The sequence below is a fragment of the Balaenoptera acutorostrata genome, chromosome 1 (assembly GCF_949987535.1).
Source record: "Balaenoptera acutorostrata chromosome 1, mBalAcu1.1, whole genome shotgun sequence".
Lineage (NCBI taxonomy): Eukaryota > Metazoa > Chordata > Mammalia > Artiodactyla > Balaenopteridae > Balaenoptera > Balaenoptera acutorostrata.
This window is the reverse complement of record NC_080064.1, coordinates 127606225-127625971: the sequence shown is the minus strand read 5'-3', so window position 1 is coordinate 127625971 and position 19747 is coordinate 127606225. Positions and strand designations below refer to the sequence as shown.

Here is a 19747-nt window from a genome sequence, read left to right as displayed (position 1 = left end):
TCTCCCATTGCCTGAAGTGATCACGACGTTCCTGATCGAAGTTCACAAAGTGTCTTCTAAATGATTGCTCACTTTGACCGTAGATAAATACCTGTGTTTCATCATGTCTTTTGACTCAGACCAAAATGCCTCCAGCCTGAATAATGGTAAGGAAGCTTGGTTTTAGGGGTCAGACTTAGATGCTGTGACCAACAGATTGGTTCAGCATTTAATTCTCACGGCTTAAAAAAGGAAAAATGTCTAGATTATTCTTGGAGAGTAGATTAACATTTAATTGAATCTACGGGCATGGTAAATTGTCAAGACTAAAAGCACACCATGAAAGGGCATATAGGTTCATCATACTTTCATTTGTAGAGAAATTTATGAAAACAGGACACAAGTTTTCTGTTCATCAAGCTGCTAGCATGTTTCCATCCTTTTAAAATTAATATCCCTTTATGAATTTCCTTCGTGTGATTTTTCCTGAGAGCATCCAAAATATGACTGATTGAGGGAAAAAGCTATTTTTGCCAGGGCCCTTTCCCCCACCTTTAAAAGCCAGTTTAAAACCACACATAACGGGGCTTCCCTGGTGGCGCAGTGGTTGAGAATCTGCCTGCTAATGCAGGGGACACGGGTTCGAGCCCTGGTCTGGGAAGATCCCACATGCCACGGAGCAACTGGGCCCGTGAGCCACAGCTACTGAGCCTGCGCATCTGGAGCCTGTGCCCCGCAACGGGAGGGGCCGCGATAGTGAAAGGCCCGCGCACCGCGATGAAGAGCGGTCCCCGCACCGCGATGAAGAGTGGCCCCCACTTGCCGTAACCAGAGAAAGCCCTCGCACGAACCGAAGACCCAACACAGCCAAAAATAAATAAATAAATAAATAAATAAAGTAGGAAAAAAAAAAAAAAAGCCTTTAAAAAAAAAAAAAAAAAAAAAAAAACACACGTAACATTTGTCTTTAAAGACACCAACATTACTTACACTGCCATCCCATGAACAGACTTTTTCATTTCAAGGGTGTAATATATTGGTACCAAACTGAGTGGAGAATAAAGTGTAAATGAAGAGTTTGAAATGTGACTTTTCATAAGGCTAGCAGATAATAAAACCACCAGAGCCTATCGTCTTTATTATCAAAGTTTATTGTCGGAGTCAGTTCCTATCTACTGGGGAGTACAACTATGTCTCAATATGTGCTATAGTAACTCTAGGGTAATAGCCATTCTGCAAAATAGTTGTACTGGGGCTCTGTTAGGCATAGATCATAATTAAGTCAGTGGAAGAATGAGCCCAGAAAAACCCTGACAGTAGAGCCATTACTCTAGGGAAGTTCCAGTGCTAAGCAACCTGTTAAGGCATCATCTATCAGCTGACGATGAGACTCAAGGAGGTGTTGGTGGAATGAAACAGGAGTTGAACCCATTTTCTACTCTTCCCTGCAAGACAACTATGGCTCCAATGCAGGAACCAAAAATTAGGTCTTATAAAATCCTTTAAGCTCCCAAAGCAAGTAAAGTAGGACACGAAGAGGAAAGGGCTAGGATCCAGGATAGTGGAGGATAAATTAAGTGGAATTGGAGGGAATGAAAACTTCTGGAATGAAAAGTAGCTGGATTTAGATGCCGTTTGATATGACAATACAGTACAGGTAAAAGCAAATGGGGAAATGATTCAAACATTGAAAGTTATTCAGATATCAGAAGTTAGGTGAAATTTCCCCTCTTGGAGGAAAACTGGTTTTAAAAAATGGGGAAGGTGAATCACTAATAGGAAATTGAATACCTGAGTAGAAATAGGTGTTTCAAAATGCCAAGAACAGTATAATATACAAATGAGCTGGGTCTACAGGAAGGAAAAGTGGTTATGGTAGCCTGTTAACCAGATCTGACATTGGAATGACATTTCTAACAATGGCTTTGTCTATGAGGTTCTGGCATAGTTTTCGTAGCACAGGTAGCTTTGAAGGAATGTTTTCATAACACTCAACTTATGTGGGAATGCAAATTACTTTAGTGTAAAAATTCAAAGACCTCCCACCTATTTCTGCAGGATAGAAGAAGTCTTCAAACAGCTGTGGCTAACGGGCCACGCCCTCTCACCACGCTTGTGAAAAAAATATTAAAGGAATTAACAAAACAAGTATCAGATGGGTCAATGAGCTTTGTACCATGTAGACAGCAGATAATTTATGGTGACTTCTTCTGCAGGCAGCCTGAGAAACAGAAGAGCTTGTGTACTAAATGCTACCCTATCATTAAATATAATAATAATGAAAAATAGGGCCATTAAATGAGACCCTAGAAAAGTCTAGCTGCCAACCAGATGGGGAAGATAAATGAAACGGCATAGTTTATTTTAATCTGCATCTTCCTCACTAACCTAGTTTGTCTATAGAAAAGCCATCTGCTGGCACCAGGCCAGTATGTCTGAATTTTGTTGTTATCATTAGCATCTCATTTTTCCAAAAGAGGAAATGCGTTAAGTAGCAGGTGTACATAAATGACCATTTCTACAAAGCCTTCTCTGCAGTCTTGACCTGTGTGGGGACAGGTTCTACTAATGGAAGCATTTTTAAAGGCAGAAGAAAAAACATTGACTTGAGGTTTTCTCCACAGAAGGAATACCAGTGGAGTTGGGCCCGTATGATGAGTCTCTTATTGGTGCTGAACAAATGGCCTCTTCTCCAGGAAATACCTTTGTTCATTCCTATCTATCTACAGGTTTCTTTTGATGGACACATGGAGTAATCTCTAAAACAAGAAATGAGGCAGAAGCAGTTTCTTTTCTAATCATGTCTCTGATGAAGTGAAGGGTCCTAGACTTTTCTGACACCTCATGGACGTGGGGCGAGGGTGGGCGGCGTCCCAAGACAGGATGCTCAGGCTGCTGTCCAGACCTGGGCTGTTCTGAGCCCCATGGCCTCTTCCTGCTGCTCCCTGTGTATCCACGCTGTGAGGAATCTTCTTGAGGATTTTCCTCCTCAACTGTTCCAAATACAGTTCATTTGCTGGAAAACAGAGAGAACCTAAGTGTGAGTTAACCCTTGGATTTTAGACATTGTATAACTTTTCAAGAACATATTTATTCCATTAGATTTCCAAACAGATGAGAAGAGGCTGTTTTATGCCCATGTTGTCTCCAAAATGTCTTGTTCGATGAGAATCCCTGTCTACTTCTAGCACTTCCTCAGCTCAAAAACAGGGCAGCTGTACAGAGAACCGTGGCTGTCAAGATGAGCCAAAGCTCATGGCTGGGATCGGACATAAATGCCTACGTACATAGCTGTAGCCCGGCATTGTTTTTCTCCCTTTCCTCTTCTGGCAGTTTTTGATCCAGTCCTTTGGGTAGCAAATAGCTTAGAAAATTAAAAACACACAAAAATGTTATCTAACAGGGGGCGGGGGGGGGCGGGAAGGTAAAAAGGATAAAAAGTCACTATAATTCAAAGCCTGATATCCAGTGGAGGCAGTGTAATGATTACCAGAAAAGGGAGGCTGAATTCACGGAGTGAAAGAATAAGGGAACATGAGGGGAGAAAAGCAATTTTGGTGATTTTGGCTGTAATAGTAAGAACTTCTCCTTGGCTCTGTAATTCTAGGGGTCTCAGAATAACACTGCGGTTCAATGTTAGGAGTACAGTTTGATTTGGGGGCAGGGAAGGAGACATAAGTCACTCTTCAACTTACACAGCATGAAGGGGGGCGGTGTAACAGAAGATTTCTCTTAGCATTTCATTTGGAGAAAGAAGCAAGTAGGGTGGAAATACCTAATTATACTTTAAAGGAAAGAAAAAGAAACCGTCAAGATACTTTTAGGTCCTCTGTAAAAGGAGTGCTCTCTTCATATTAAACACTGTCTGGAGGAACAAATGAACTGACAGTGAGGGAAATGAGAACAAGAAGGTAAAATGAAATGTCTGTTCTCTCTGTACGTTGCCCACTGTAGGTGGTCGTTCTCCTCTCTTAAGGGGTCCAGGTGGGGAGGCTCACTCCTCTAGTGATATCTGGTAGCCCCCCCACTCCCCACTTCCTTTTAAAGCTGTTGCCCTTCTATACTCAACTGAAAATTCTCGGGCCTGTCGTCCTCAGTCCTTAGACTTTACTCACTGTAGTCCGAGATAAGCATTCTGGTTTTTTCTATTTTTTTATTTTTTGGTGCAGTTTGAATTTAAAAATATCACCCTTCAAACGTCTGTGAAATTATTATAATTGTTCACTCCATGTGAATGTCATGAGAATAAGATGATGGTTTAAAACACACTTTTGAACTCCCAGGGAGAAGCAGGCATAAGCTATTTCTTTCCTTCCCCACTGGGCTACTGCACACCACCCCAGGACGGAGACCCGAGGCCCAGGGGACACAGTCCGAAGGCACATGCGTCCTTACGTCCCAGCCCTACAGGCTAGCCAAGGCGAGCACGGCCGCTCCAAGTGAATCAGGTACACACACTGGCCCTAAATGTTCAGCACGATTTATAAGGGGAAGAAAAATTTTGGTTTTGCAGACAAAACTTTTTCTTATCGGAGCCATGTCAGACTACACTCTTTCAGGCCCAAATAATTTCAGCGATAATTACGGCTCTCAGATTAAATGTTCTGGGAGCTCACTCCTTGTTCACTTCATGCATTATACAAAATACCCACGAAATAAGCCAAGCAACCAAAGTTTCACATAAAGGAGAAAATGCTGATGGCCTGTTACCTACAGCACTGCACTGTGGGCTCGAAGAGTTCTCGGAAACAGAGGAAAATAATGGCAAGAGAAAAGGTGTTTGCGGAACCCAACACGTCCCTCAGGGTAGGCGCCGGGCAGTTCCTCCCGACTGCTTACCTTGGCTATCCCTCAGTTGCTCTCTGTCAGGCTCTCAGTGTCGCACTCTTTGGGCGGTTCCCCTCCTCCTGGCAGCTCGCTCTCGATTTCCCACAGGACGTCATCCTCGTCCTCCAAGTTGCTAGAGATGTGGCACTTCTTGAACCCCTGGACGATGGATTCGCTTGAGATGCTATTCCACGCCACCATGACCCACTCCAGAAAGAGGCCAAGGGGCGGCTTCTTGGCGTTCCCCGTGGGGCTCAGTGCCAGGTTCCCCGCCAGGAGCCAGTTGGAGTACTGGGCCCGGACACTGTCATTCAGGGGTTTGTAGACCACCACATCCAACACCTGCAGCTGCGAGGTCAGGCCCCCCGGGATGATGACCATATCGGTGCTCATGCTTTCCATGGAGCTCTTCACCGAATCAGTGGCGTGGCCCCGGAAGCCGTTCAGGATCAGCATCCCTCGCTGCTTGGGCACTGCACCGGTTCTCCGCCTCCACACCACTTCCAACCAGTCCTGCATCAAGTCCTCCGTCATCCATCCGTACCGGTGACAACGGATTTCCATGCCACTGGGGAACTTCCCGGGGGGGATGTATGTGCCCCTCAGAATGATGTACGGAGGTAACTTCCTGCCATCTGCCAAGACACCAAGCATGGCTGTGATTTTCAGTTTCTCCCTGCCTGGCGTCTTGACCAAGACGGGCTTTTCACCCTGGTTGTCCACAGTCACCCTCGAGGGCACCTCTAAGCAAATGGGCGTCTCGTCAGCATTTCCCATCTGAGCCACCTGGTAGTCGTGTGCCCTGCGCAGAGCCAGGACGCTCCGCTGGTAGGTGACGAGCTTCTCGGTCAGGTCTTCCGGCAGCTGCTGGGGCACCGGCACCTTATGCCGCAGAGACAAGTCATACCTTCGCATCATTCTTCGACACCAGCCCAAGCTGGCCTTGAACCCTTTCTCCGGAATGTTCATCTCCTGGGCGATCTCCAGAGCTTTCAGCTGCATGGCCTCCCTGGTGATGGGGTCCCCTTTGGCCTGCATGTATCGAACGTACTCGGCCACGCGCTGGTCCACCAGGGCGAAGCGCCCGTTTTTGGGGCCCCGGAAGGCGCGCCGCATGGCGTGGGCGTTCTGCAGCTGCGGCTTCACTTTGCGCCAGTCGCGGACGTTTTTTTCCAGCACCCCGAACTGCTTGGCCGCCTGGCAGTTGTTGGTGCTCTCGGCGTACTCCACCACCATTAACTTGAACCCCGCGTCGTAACTGCGGCGCATGCCCCGGCTGAACTGAAACTTCCCGGCCAGGTCGTCTGCCGAGAGGTCATAGCCGGGGAAGCCCATGGCCATGTAGAAGGGGTACCCCTCGCCCCACTCGGGCAGCTCTGTGATGTCCCGAGGCAGACGGAGGCCATAGCTGTCCAGGTGCTGAGGCTGGGGAAACTGGGAGGCCGTGTTCACCGGGCCCACCCAATCTGGCGGCTTCACGTCAGATTCTTCATTTTCTGGCAGACAGACAGACAGGGGCAAAGATAGTGCCCGTAAGTAAAATGATTTCTGGCTCATTCCCTGATTTTTTTTTTTTTTTTTTGGTCGAAATACCAAGAATACCTTAATCTCAAATTCACTAAAAGCAGTAGCTCTAATAACAGATAACACTTACGAAATCCTTACCCCCGTGCCAATTCCCATGGATTACCACATCTAATTCTCACAATAACTTTTTTATTTATTTTGTTTATTTCTTCTTTGCAGGTGAGTCTAGAGAAATTAAGTAATGCATCAAGGTAGCTGAGCTAGGAAGTGGCAGAGCTGGAAACTGAATACAGGCAACAAGCTTGGATCACATACTAACTGTGTGGGCCATGCTTGGGTCAAAATAATCTTTACCTGGACGAGAAGCCAATTATAACCCATATTACCACATAATATTACAGAATTTGTATCATCATGGGCTGAATCATATCCTTTAAACCAAGAAAATCTATAGCAATACCACACTTAGCAAAGTTAAGCTTATAAGGCAGAAGTATGGTTCTTGCATACCAATGTCAGAACTGGGTTTCATTGTATGTTTCTGTTTAGAAGGTGGCCACAGAAGTTGAGTACGACTCACAGAAATTACCATATCTCACCAAAACTAAGATGCCATCAATTGCAAGATGCACCATTATATGCCATTAAGAAAAAAAAAAAGCTACTAGTGAAACTATAACATGCCATCAATTTTAAGAGGCATTCTCAATTGCAGAGATGTTAAAGTGGTGAGGGAAAAACGTGTCTTGGAATCAATGAAATACAGCATTTTAAACTATTACTTATAGAGAGAAGGCAAATCAAACCACTCTGGCTGTTGGGAAGCTGTATTTATCCAACTCCTGCCCTCTAACTATGTTTCTTGATATAAGACCAAGTGCTTCTTTAGACATATTTGCTCAAATATGTACTACACCTGCTACTGCTTTTTCTATCCAAGATTAAGTAGACAGGAAGCCAAGTAAATAACCCTGGATGCATGCTTCGTCACACTATTTTCCTTCGTTTTCAGAGGTGTGTGGTGTGCCAAGGCACCCAGGATGTGCGCTGGACCAAAGCCATACAAACTTCAATTTGGGTCACCTGCATACAAAGGTGCATGTTGAGATTTATCACTGACAGTCGACAGGTGAAGAAATGGAGGCTCAGAGAGGTGGATGAAGTTGCCTAAGGTCACATAGCATAGGAAAGGAGATTCTCAAACTCCAAAGCCCATAATCTTTCTGCCTCACAACCTTGCCTTACTCTTAAATACCCCACAGAATGTACCTGGAAACTTAAAATTCGTCTTCATTATTCTCCCATTGGACGGATGTTGAATTGGGTTAATCATAGTACCTGCAAAGGTTCCTCCCTGGAACTGCCATTCGTCAGAATTCTGAGACTCCTCCTCCCTTTCCAACCGAGTGATCATGTCAGGCTTAGGGAATGGGAATTCTGTTTATAGGAAATAAAACAGGTAACAGCTGTGTGTTACTGTCTTGGAACACTGCCAAAATAAGTGCTTTATAATACTTAAGAAACCCTCCCCTCCACTCCCACCCCACCACAGTCTTCTCAATATGCAGATTTATGAAAGGTGGGGGGAAAGGGCTCAGGGATACTTAAAGAAAAAATATGATGGGAAATAGGTCTGTCCAAGGGGATTTATGAATCTCTGCCAATGTACTAGCAACAACAAAAAGGAACTGCATTTAGCAGGGAAGTGGGTGGGTGCAGCCACGGATCTAATGAGCACTCTGGTACCCTGATGAGCAAATGGGGAAATCCCTCCAAATGGTTACATTCTAATATGGTTACATTCCAATAATATGGATATCAATGCTGGGAAGGGAGCAAGGATTCTTTGAGAATATGTCCCCAAGCTTCTAAGGCTGACAGGGTAACAATTCTTAGATTATATCTTATTTTTTCTTTTTTTTGATGAGAATGCCTGGGTTGAATGAGGATCGTTCTGAGAGCTGGCACAAGCTGCTGAGTAGAAGGACACAATATTTATATCCTGCCTAAATCAAAAACAGGAAATTAAATGGGCACAGGCATTGAGGGGACAGACTCCAAGTTCAGGAGAGAGGGATGTTGGATACACCAGAGAAGAGAGACATGGAAACAATTCTCTGGGCTCAGAGCTTCTAGGAGACAAAGGAAAACAAAGCTTTACCCAGGGACAGGACAGTTTCATAATTCATCCTCATGACCTCCCGGTAGAGGGCCTTTTGTTGCTCCGTCAAAACTTCCCACTCCTCATCGGAAAAATATATGGCCACCTCATCGAATAGGGCTGGCACCTGGAACAGTGAACAGGCCTTTCTCAACGACTAGTAGGCACGTGCACACACAGATCACACACCCTCATCTCACAGGCGAGGGCTTGGGCCCGGGGAAACGTCTGTCCTCAGTCACACGGCTCCTCCGAGAAGCAAAACCAAGACAAAAACAAGGTCTTCCGTGCCCTGCTGAGTGCTCTCCTCCCCCGGCATCCACAGATAAGGAGCAGCACCTTGAGAAGAAAAGCCCCCCGTACTGGTTGGGACACACTGGATCCTCACATACAGCAGGGAGAGCTGATCACGGCTTAGCCCCCACCCAGAGCCAGAACCAACCACGCTCAAGGAAACACCCTGAGACAGCTGCCCCACCAACACAACCCTGCTCTCTCTTGGTCACAGATCCTCAGCCCAGGAGGGTGTTGGGGGCCTCCTGGGCACTAGTCTCCATCTGCAGGGCACTAGCCCCAGTTTTTGACTCAGAACCCAAAGCGGCCAGGGAGGGGCCGGGGGGGGAGGAGGAGGGGGAGGGGGAGGAGGAGGAGGGCGGAGGGGGAGGACAGAAGGGCTAATTAGAGCTTCAATTTATGTAATGAGATACTAGAGCAAACTGCTTTGCTTTGATGCCTAGATACTCAGCAGGAAGCCCTAAGGACAGAGAAGAGGGCTCTACTCCCGCTCCCGGCTCACCTACCTCCCCACCCCCATGGGCCAGTGGGACGGGGGTACCTGAGCAGCCAAATGCAGCCAAGCCACCCAGACCGACCCCATCTTGTTCAACTATCTGCTTTTCTTTTTACTATGTGTTTTCTTTCAGTCATTAAAAATCCTACTCCAAAGTTCATCGTATTCAGTGGTAAGGGATCTGGGCTGCTGCTTTCAGTTATTCCCCATAGCTGAATCTAGGGCCTGGGGGATCAGAGTACTGTTTTTAATCTGCTTAGAAAAGTTCAGTGTCTGCACCGCCTGCAGCTTCTTCAGGCACCCGGCCATCAATCATCTAGATCTCCTGGCCCTTCTTCCTTATTCACGAAGCCCACCTCGTCCCTCCCCACCTCACAGCCTCTTCCACATAGGGAGAACCTCCTAGGAAAGGCCCCGTAACTGCTTCCCTTATTTCCCCCCACAGCCCCATTTAATTAAGGAGGAAACTGGCTCAGAGCAGCCCCGTTTCTGGCCCAAAGTCACACAGCCAATAACGGCAGGGTTGAGAGTGGGACACAGCACTGTCTGACTTCGAGGCTCCCGCCCTTACAGAGGGCAGAGGGGCCTCCCAGGTAACCAGCTCGCAGGCCTCCGCCCCCACCCCGCACACGCTCAGCGGTACTCAGCTGCTGCAGTTCCCTGAGCAAACCATCCTCAGACCCTCCGTGTCCCCGCACATGGTGCTCCGCTGCCTCGGAGGTCCTCCCCATTCTTGGCCTGGCTGACACCCACCCGCCTTCCAAGACTCAGCCCAGACATCCTGTTCCCCGGGGAATTGGTCCCAACCCAGGCTGTGTGCCCTGTGACGCCCTGGGCTCAAGGCTCTGGTGGCACTTATCACGCTGCAGAGTCCTCTTGGCTTACCTGTCTGCTTCTTCCACTAGAATATTGGCTCACTGAGGGCAGAACCTGCGCTTATTCCGTTTTGTTTCCCTAAGCCTAGAACACTTCCTGTACGTAGTAATCCCTTAAAAATGCGTTCTTGAATCAAAGATTTAAGCAAATAACCTCTGAACTTCCCTTCTCTTATTCCACTTGGAATAGCTTCAAATAATCGTTAAAATTTATCTGTCACAAAACTGAACTTACTCTTTGGAGTAAGAATGGACAAAAATCCCTAGTGTAAAATACCAGGAGGTACAAACGGATTGGTCTCTAGGCTCCGCTCAGACTTCATCAATCTGGAAAGCCAGGCAGCCAGGAATTTTCCATCCCACCCCATCCCACTTCCCAGGCTTTTAAACAACTCTCCCTTTGGCCTTTTCTCTCCCTAGGAAATTCCAGATCTAGGCCATACCTATTTATAGTCCCTTTCCCTTTGCTGATAAAACAGGACACAGGACTGGCTATGCCTGTCATTTCAGAGGGGCTACCCGTATCGATCCTTGTAGAAGGTAACACGTCCTGGGCCTGGTAAAAATATCAGCAGCCCTGGAGTGGTGAGAAGGCAGCTGGAGGCTGGGGCTGGAGTCATCTCCTCCCATTTATGACTGAGCCCTGGAGGATCCTCAGACAAGCCCACATTATGCTCCAGAGGCGCACAGTGCAGTGGCTTAGGAATCCTCCTCACAGCAACCTTCTGTGAGAATTGAGCAAGCCTTCAGCCAGCCCTGCTGTGCAGGCGTCCCCTCTCTCCACAGAGGCCTTTTATCTAGCCGAGCACGGCAGAAGGTAAACAGGGCCAGCCCTGGGCCAGACTCAGAAATCAGGCAGCCGGCATCCAACCCCTGGACACCCTTGCTTGGCCTCACAGGTAGAGGCCCTCGATCCCCGCCTTCCTCCCTTCCCTCAGAAGGTCAAGGACTCATTAGACAGGTGTTCTTCCTTCAGCTTCTGTGCGCTGCCTCACTCGGTCCCACGAGCTGGCGTTCCAACGCTTATCTCCAAGGGTAACCGTCCTAAAGTACTTACACGCTGCCCAGGCTCGCTGACAGAGCTGCACGACCACCCAGCAAAGACAGCACTTCGAGGGCTGGGACCGGTGCACTGATTGAGTGCCTGCTGTATGCCAGGCACTGTGTAGGGCGCTCCCTCTTACGTGGTTAAACGTGTTATCTTACTGAATCCTTTAAATAATACAGGGATACGGGGATCACCACCCCAGTTTTATGGGTGAGGAAACAGGGCTGATAAGTATCTTGCCCAAGGTCACAGAGTTAGCAAGTCTGACTCCCAAGCCCGTGCCTTCTCGGCAGGCCACTTAGGCCAAGCGGCCTCTGCCTGGTGGCGGTAGCAAACCCTAGGGTCCCTTAGAAAGACAAGCCAAACCCTAGGGTCCCTTAGAAAGAGGAGCCGAAGACTTCTCCCTCAGAGCTGCTAGGGAGGGAGCTCAGACTCCTGGGCGCAGCACACTCCCCCGCAGGGCTGGCTCGGTCCCCTGGCCCCCTCTGCTTCTCTCACCCATCCCCTCCACACCCTGACACGCACTGCAGGCTCCAGCTGCAGGAGCTGCTCCTGACTCTGCACACACCAGCTTTCCTCTCCAGTGCTTTTGCGTCTGGCTGCCTGGAGGGCAACACCCTCCCTTCCCTTGGCTGCTTCCACCTATTCCTAAGCCTTGGTTCGAAGTACAGTTTCCCTTTTTTCTACTTGAAATTGGATTTCTACTCCAATTCTCCCACGAAATATTACCCTAATATACAGCATGACTCTTTGGTTTGAAAAGCTTTTACTGATCACTCTAACACAATCCCAAACAACCAAAATACATATTCGATTCTTTTCTTCCCCTAGTTTTAATGCTCTAGGAGCAGGGTTTTTCCCACCTCAGCACTGCTGACATTTTTGGCCAGATAATTCTTCGTTGTGGGAGCTGTCCTGTGCATCACCGATGGGTAGCAGCGTCCCTGGCCTCCACCCAGGAGATGCCAGTAGGATCTCCCACTCCCCAAGCCCCACCCCAAGTCATGACAACCAAAAACATCTCCACCCAGACGCCCCTGGGAGGGATGGGGCTGGGGGCAAAATTGCCTACTGCTCCAGACCAGGTCCCTGCCTGCCTTCTCCAGTTCTCCAGCCTGCAGCAGAGCCCGTCCTGAGCTGACTTCCCCCACAGAACTCCAGATACTGTGCAGTTAATTAGATTTACTTCCCTATCTTCCTCACAAGACTAGTACCCCCGCGAGACTAGGGATCTTGCCTTAATAACACCCAGCACTGTGCTCAGTAGCTGCGGATGGATGGCAGACTGCCTGGGTGCCACACATGCCAGTCCCCCTCCTCCAGCTCCTCTGGTTACCTCCTTCTTTCCCAGCCAAGCATGGGCTTCACCTTGCTCCTCTCTGTGTTGTCCCAATACACTCACATGTTCGCTTCTACCGCACCTGTTTTGCGCACTTCTCCATTCTGTGTAGATGTTCTCAGTTGGCCAATGCAGCCTCAAAGCCATGAGTTCTTGCTCAGGGCTAGATGGGACTGACGCCTGCTCTCCAAAATCTCCCCAGCTGCATGGATCTGAACTGGGGAGGAGGCCAGGGTGGGCCGAAGAGACAAATGCAATCCAGCCTCCACAGCTAGATAAGCAAACCCAGAGCCTGGTGTTGTATTGCTTTAAATTGTTTTTATTGAAGTATAACATACATACAACAAAATGCACCACTTTGAAGGTTCCACCTCAAGAGGTGTTTTTAAGAACAAATGTCAGCGTACATGTGTATCCTAGGGGCAAGGTAGATAACCTTGCTGCACCCCGTGCAGTGGGAGCGGAGCGGGACTGGATAGTTTGGAAGGACCATGATTCTATGAATACAGATCTCTCATTGGAAACAAAGGATACGTATACCGATGACATTCATACACAGTGGAAAACTGAGCAGAGAAAAGGAATGTCATTTTGTTGCTTCTTTAAAATGTTTACCATTCATGCCCAATTATCATGAAGTCCAGTAAGTACTGTGAATAATGTACCTAACGATGACTATAAATATCTGTTGCATTTACACTTTTATAAGTTTACTCTAATGCTATCACACTATGCTGTTTGGATATGCTCCCTATTCACTGCTGCCTACCATCCCAATCCCTCCATCCAGGAACAGCTGGAAATGCAGCTCTCTCCTGTGTCAACTACTGTAAGAGGTGTTCACACAGAACCAACTGGCCTCGTCTCATAAAGCTCTCCTCACGTCAGTTCAGTGCCCCAAGACTTACTTAAATAGTTTAAATGGTTCCCTTCAACCAGCGGTAGGTGATAAAGACTCTCTCCTCACCCAAACTGTGGTCAGGCTCCTCTGAGCCCTCTTCTCCACTAGGCCTCTATCTTGGACACATATGTACCCACCTCCGGTTCTCAGTCTGCCCAGACCAGTTTTAGCAAGAATCCTGCTAAGTCAGTTTAGAAAGAACTCCCCACCGTGGATGTCTCCCCTTAGTAATTTTCCATCCACTGAGCCCTCCGCTCTGCTCCTTGGCTATAAATCCCCACTTGCTGAGCCCGATCTCTCTCCCCTATTGTGACAGTCTTGAAACCTATCTCAATAGTCCTGAATAGTCTTCCTTATCATCTTAACAAATGCCAGAACAATTTTTCTTTCACATAGGTCAGCGGAGATTTGGTTGGTATCTACAAGGTGCCTGGCATTGAGCAGGACATAGGGAACCCATGGGTACAGGAGAGAGACACAGTCGTGGCCTCTTGGACTTCCGATCCTGATGGCGTGCCTGAAGCTGCATGCCTGAAGGGACTGTTCCCATAACCAGTTCCTCCATTCTTCACTGTGCCTTTTAAAGCCACAGAACTGTTTTCTCAGGAATGCAAACACACCGGGCTAGGCTATTTTTACTTCCTATGTCTGCTTGAGGAAGAGACTTAATACAAGCCTGGTTCCCAGGCCTGCCCCTCACAGCTATGTGTGGACTCCACACCTTCTTACTTACCCATCCGCCCTCTGAGCAGATTCGGACTTTCTGCATATCTGTGGGGCCATCCTCCAGTTCCCGGCTCTGAATCTCTTCTTCTTCTTCCTCTTCTTTCAGGGTCATATTGAGAGGGTAGGCTGTGGACTCCATCTCTGCAAGCAAGATTCAGTTCAGAAAACTCAGGTGCTAGTGTGAACTCTTTAAAGCCTGTGATGGGGGCAGCTCAGGCTACACAAACCTTTTTAGCCCCAAGCACAGTTCAGCTGGAACAATGGAAGGGGACAGGGCCAGGCCTGGGGAGGAAGGGTTTCAGGGAAAGCACCAGGAAGCTGGAAGGTGACATATTTAATTATGATAAGAAGAGGGTTGCAGGCAGATAGCATACCTGGCTGCCTTCAAATATTTAAAAAGCTATCTGTGTAAGAGAGACCAGACTGGTTCTGTAGAGACCCAAAGGCAGAACAGGCCGCTGAGTAAACATTCCAGGAAGAGGTTTTAAAGAGTTCATCAAATGGCAGAACTTTCTCACAGCCAGTGCCACCCAAACATGGAATTGGCAGCAAGACAGTGGTGTTGGCTTCCTTTCAATGAAGGCATTTGAACACAGATAGAGCACTCGCTCAACTGGGTTGTTCCTACAGGGCCAGTTCAGCATCAGGAGGTTGGTTGGCCCAGAGTGCCTGGATTTTCCAGATTCAAAGGTTCTGTCCATGAGCCAGGTCAGAAAATAAGAGTGTTCTGCCTTAAGCGACTTTCCAAGCCCAGGAGTCGGTGATCCTTAGTGAGGGGTAATGCCTGGACACCCAAGAAGGTGCAGAAATCAGCTGGGGCCAGGCTCTGGGGCCCACCGCCACTGGGAAGACTCGCTGCCTCTGGGCCGCAAATTCCCTCTCTCCTGCAAATTCTCTCGCCCAGCTCCTAGGCCAGTACAAAGGGCCGCGCTCCTGCCCTCTAGGGGCGCGGGCAATTCCTAAGTGTGGAGTGAGCGTGCATCTTGTGGGCCGCATCCTCCCGGGCTTCCAAAGAAAAGATCCTTCCGGAGTTCAAAGTCTGCTTCTTCGATATTTTCAAAAAAGACGGGCGAATGCGGCAGGATAGGTCTGGGGCGGGTGGAACAGGCTTCAGATCCCTGGAGCTGGGGCCCGAACTTGGCCGCGGCCTCCCCCGCCGGCTCCCGGGAGGGAGATGGGGGGATGGGGGCGCCGCCCCGCGGCGAAGGTGCAGGCGAAGAGGTATCCTCTGCCGCCACCGCCCACCCGCCCGGCGCCCCGCCCGCCGCCGCTGCCGCGCCCCCGGGCGCGCTCCGGTTTCTCCAGCCATCTTGTCCCATTTCCCTTTCTCCGCGGCCCCGCACCGGGAGCGCTCCTGCCGCCCCCCTGCCCGCGCCCGGCCCGGCCCGTCTCCCCGCCTGGCCCGCTCCCGGCCCCAGCGCACCTGCCGAGCGGCCGGGGCCGGCGCCGCCTGCCTTCCCCGGCGGGCCCGCAACAAAGGCAGTGGCGGCGGCAGTTGCAGCTGCAGCCTCGGGACCCCCCGCCCCCGCCGCGGCCCAACCGCCGGGGGCCCGAGGGAGGGGCCGTGTCGCCCCCGGCCCCCGCCCCGCCCGCCCGCCGGCCCGCGCGCACTCACCGCCGGGCCGAGAGCCGGGGCGTGGGCCGGGGCCGCGGTGGAGACGCCGAGGGCTCCGGCCGGGCTGTCACAGCGCCATCCTTCCCGTCTCTCCGGCTTCCCGTGCGCGCGGCCCCTCGGGAGGGAGCGGGGAGGACACGTGGTGGGAGGAGGGAGGGTCCGGCCGGGAGCTGAGGGTGTTGGGAGGCGAGGGGAGGAGCGCGGCTGATGTCAGCGGGCCGCTGCGGCGCCGGGGGACGGCTCCCGCGCCAGCTCCCGACCCTCCTCCCGGCGTGGCTTCCGGCCGGTACGCGCCGCGCGCTCCTCCTGGCTGAGCTCCCGACCCTCCGCCCGGCTCCGCCTCGCTGGCCTGAGTAGTGGTGCTCTCTGCCCTCTCCGCTCCCCCTGGTGCAGTTTCCTGTGCACCATGTGCGACCTCAGCATAGATGAGGCAGGAAGAGCCCGGATTTATGTTTGAACTGAATGTAGCCAGGGTGCACACGTTCATGCGCTTATTTGCATGAACCACTGCTTTGCACTTGCTTGGACGAGCACTCGAGGCACGCTAAGGCATGCTTCAAGGAATGTGTTATGAAGAGTAGACCAGCGAGGGGGTTGGGGGGAGTGAGGAGGGGTCTAGGATCTTTCGGGAAGCATGCATATGCATATTCTGGCAGAACTTCGTAGGTAATATACTTGTGGAAGGAACTTCCTGATTTTTGTAGTTGTTGCGTGTTAAATCCCAAATGTGTAATGCCATGGAGGAAGTAACTATAGAAGGATCTTCTCCAAAATGTTCAAAGAATTTGCGTGCAGCTCTGTGGACAATACAACAAAAGTGAGCGGAGAAGCCCTGAATCTCTTCTCATTCCAGAAAAAGATCCCGGGTTTGGTTTTTTGTTGGGAACTCATTAAAGAAGAAATTATTCTGACAATTGTTAAAGCGGAAAAGTAGGACTTTATTCGGGATTATTGAGATAGCTGGCAAGACTATCGCAATAGAGCTGAGCTCTCCTGCTCAACTCTGAATACAGCAAAGACTAGTTGGGGAATTAGCACCCACCTCGGAGTGAGGAGGTCAGTGGATGGAATACTAAGAGGAGACAAGAAGGGTAGAGGGACTCTTGCTAAACCGATTTAACGGGATGCTTGCTGATGGCAAGCCAGATTGATCGGATATCCAGGGTGGGGGGTTCTCTCTAAACTGATTTAGCAGGATTCTTGCTACAACTGGGCTGGGAGGGCTGAGGACCATAGGGGTTGTGTATGTGTCCCATGCAGAGGCCTAGTGGAAAAGAGGGTTCAGAGGAGCCTGACTAAAATTTGGTCAAGGAGAGAATTTTGTCAAAAATTTCAGACTGTCCCTGAGACCTGAGTGCCTGCAGGGAAAGATTTCTCCGAGTTTTTGTCGCCATTCCTGTATTTATTTATATGTGACTTTGATTTCTGTCTGCCATGGAGAGGCTACAGTGGAACTGTGGAGCTCTCAATATATAAAATGTAGTATGACAATCGCGTCTTTGAAGTGTAATTATGGCGGACAACCAAAGACCAAGACCAAAGAGGTCTAATCGATGGAGAACAGTCGATTCAAATATTGGGAGAGAGGTAGATATTAGGATTTTTTTGTTTGTTTTTACGCACAATTCTTTTTGTGTATAAAGTTAACATTTTTAGAGCAAGTGTGACATCTTAGCTCAAATTGATTGACATTCCCATCTTTTCTGAGAAAATGGCTGGTTCAAATGGAAAGGTGAGGAGGGAGTCAGGAAGGAGAAGGGTGCTAGGGGCACTGCTGACAGCTCACCTTCTTACAAAAAAAGTATTGATACAGGTTATGAGATAACCAAAGAGGAATATTATGCTAGGGTTTTAGGCTCTGAGATCCCCACTGTTCTCATGCAGCTTTGATTAGGTTTTCCCTGGGAAGAGGCCAACCAACAGTGTCCCACCTGAATTCTTGACTTTGAACCCACAGCCCCATGATCTCAGTTATTGTCACAGGCCCACCTTTGTAGAAGTCCACAACTGCTAACACGACTTACTCATAGGAACAAAGTGCTGGGGTCAGCACAACACACTGCAGACATTCATGTTTGTGGCTAAGTCACATCACTTGTCTCTGCCTGAGTTTCCTCATCTTCAGAAAGAGGGGGTTGAGCTAGTTAATTGTCTGAGCTTCCCCTCAGCTCTATCATTCAGTGATTCCTTTCTCTTTAAGACTTTGGCTTAGTCTGAAAGGGGAGTGACTGAAGCTAGTCTTTGAAATGGTGCATGGCTTTGGTACTTTGGTAGGATGGATATCTGTTAGTAAGTGGTTAATAATTATGAACAGAACACCTATGGAATCAACATGATAGTTCTTTAATGATGTGATTGGTCTGACTTCATCTTTCCTTCTGTTGAATTTTTGCAATACACAAACCATAGGGATTCCAAAGAGCCCAAGTCCCACAAAATACCTCTTGAACTGTAGTGTCTGCTGGTTAATACACATTTCTGACCTTCAGTACAGGCTCCATGGCCCTCAGACAGCATAGCTACTGGCCCCCATTGCTCCATCTCTCAGGGACTGTGGTAGATCGAATTAATGGTCTTGCTTCTTTGTGTTTCTGTGGTAGTACACCCTGCTGTTACATAGCACACCTTGCTGAGGTCTCAGTTGTGCAGAACGTACTTCAGTGCCTCTTCACTTGGCATGGCCATGTGACATGCTTTGGCCGATTGAATGTAGGTGGAAGTGACTACATGTGAATCCTGAACATGGGTCATAGAAGGTCTCACATATTCTCACTTATATCTCTGGTAGCTTTTGTCCTCTGCCATGACAAAATCATGCCTAGTTAGTCACTACCCCTCCAGCCTGGGCTCCAGAATTAGACCTGTGCTACACAGCCATCCTGTGGACATGAGAAGAGATCACTGTTTTGTTTTAAGTTATTGAGTCCTCTGGTGGCTGGTTAGATAGCATTTTTGTGGTGAAAGCTAATTGAGACAGTGACAACAGGCAACCTTGGACTTAGAGCTCCCATCATTGGCCCTCCTGGGGATGCTCTGTGGCAGGGGAAAGGAGAGTTGCCATTTCATGGTGGAAATCCTCAGATATGTGGACAAGGGAATCCGAGATTGGGAGTGGAGAAATAAAGAACCAAATGGGGGGAGGGCATGTAACTGCTGGCTGTATCTTTCTCTTCCCTGGGATTCCGGCACTTCAGAGGAAGATCAAGATATGAGCTCTACATTCATATTCCCAGTAAAGCCTGAAACTATTCCTGGGAGATCTTGATAAAATGGTAAGGAAAACCCTGCTCCGGACAGTTCTTGGAAGGGTTAGAAGGTTCCTGGAGAGGCAGTGTGTTGTTAGAGCAACTCAGAGGATTAAGGAACAGGTAGAGGTTTCTCTAGAAAAAAAGCAAAGAGAATTGTAATACTGAGTGTAGTACAGTAGTCCCCCCCTTTTCGCAGGGGACATGATCTAAGACCCCCAGTGGCTGCTTGAAACCACAGTTAGTACTGAATCATTTTCTGTTCATGTCTTCCACCCACAAATTTAATACCTTTTCCATCTTAACTGAGCACTTATCATACACTGTGACCATAATTTTTGCAGTTTGAGGTGCAACAGCAAAACTAGCATGGGTTTTGTCCTTCTTGCCAATTTCATGAATAGAAGATTCGTTCTTACCATATCTTAGCAACCTCAGCATATGATTTTTTTACTTTCCTTATTGAGTTGAGAACTTTCACCTTTTCACTTAAAGGAAGCACTTTGTGACTCTCTTTGGCATATCCAGATTACCAGCATCACTACTCTTGCACTTTGGAGCCATTATTAAGTAAAATACGTACCACTTGAAACAAGCACTGAGATACTGAGACAATCAGTCTGATAATTGAAATGGCTACTAAGTGACTAATGGGCAGGATATGCTGGACAAAGGGATGATTCACTGTCCCAGGCAAGATGGAGGAGGATGGTG

The 19747-nt window shown here is 48.8% G+C and overlaps 1 protein-coding gene across 6 annotated transcripts; it reads right to left on the bottom strand.

The window, feature by feature from the left end:
• Positions 1 to 985: 985 nt before the first annotated feature.
• Positions 986 to 15992, bottom strand: POGK (pogo transposable element derived with KRAB domain). Of its 6 annotated transcripts, none has more exons than XM_057527548.1 (6): positions 15789 to 15992; positions 14181 to 14314; positions 8495 to 8621; positions 7603 to 7770; positions 4819 to 6302; positions 986 to 2995 (listed from the first exon to the last, which is right to left on the bottom strand). In XM_057527548.1, exons 2-5 carry the CDS (start codon positions 14310 to 14312, stop codon positions 4831 to 4833), a joined length of 1899 nt encoding a protein of 632 aa, XP_057383531.1. In that variant the 5' UTR covers positions 14313 to 14314; positions 15789 to 15992; the 3' UTR covers positions 986 to 2995; positions 4819 to 4830. The 6 variants fall into 6 exon arrangements, with proteins under 6 accessions (XP_057383531.1, XP_057383537.1, XP_057383551.1 ...); XM_057527554.1 differs by lacking the exon at positions 15789 to 15992 and adding an exon at positions 14548 to 15357; XM_057527562.1 differs by having other exon boundaries at positions 987 to 2995; positions 7672 to 7770; positions 15789 to 15987.
• Between the last annotated feature and the right edge of the window lie 3755 nt (positions 15993 to 19747).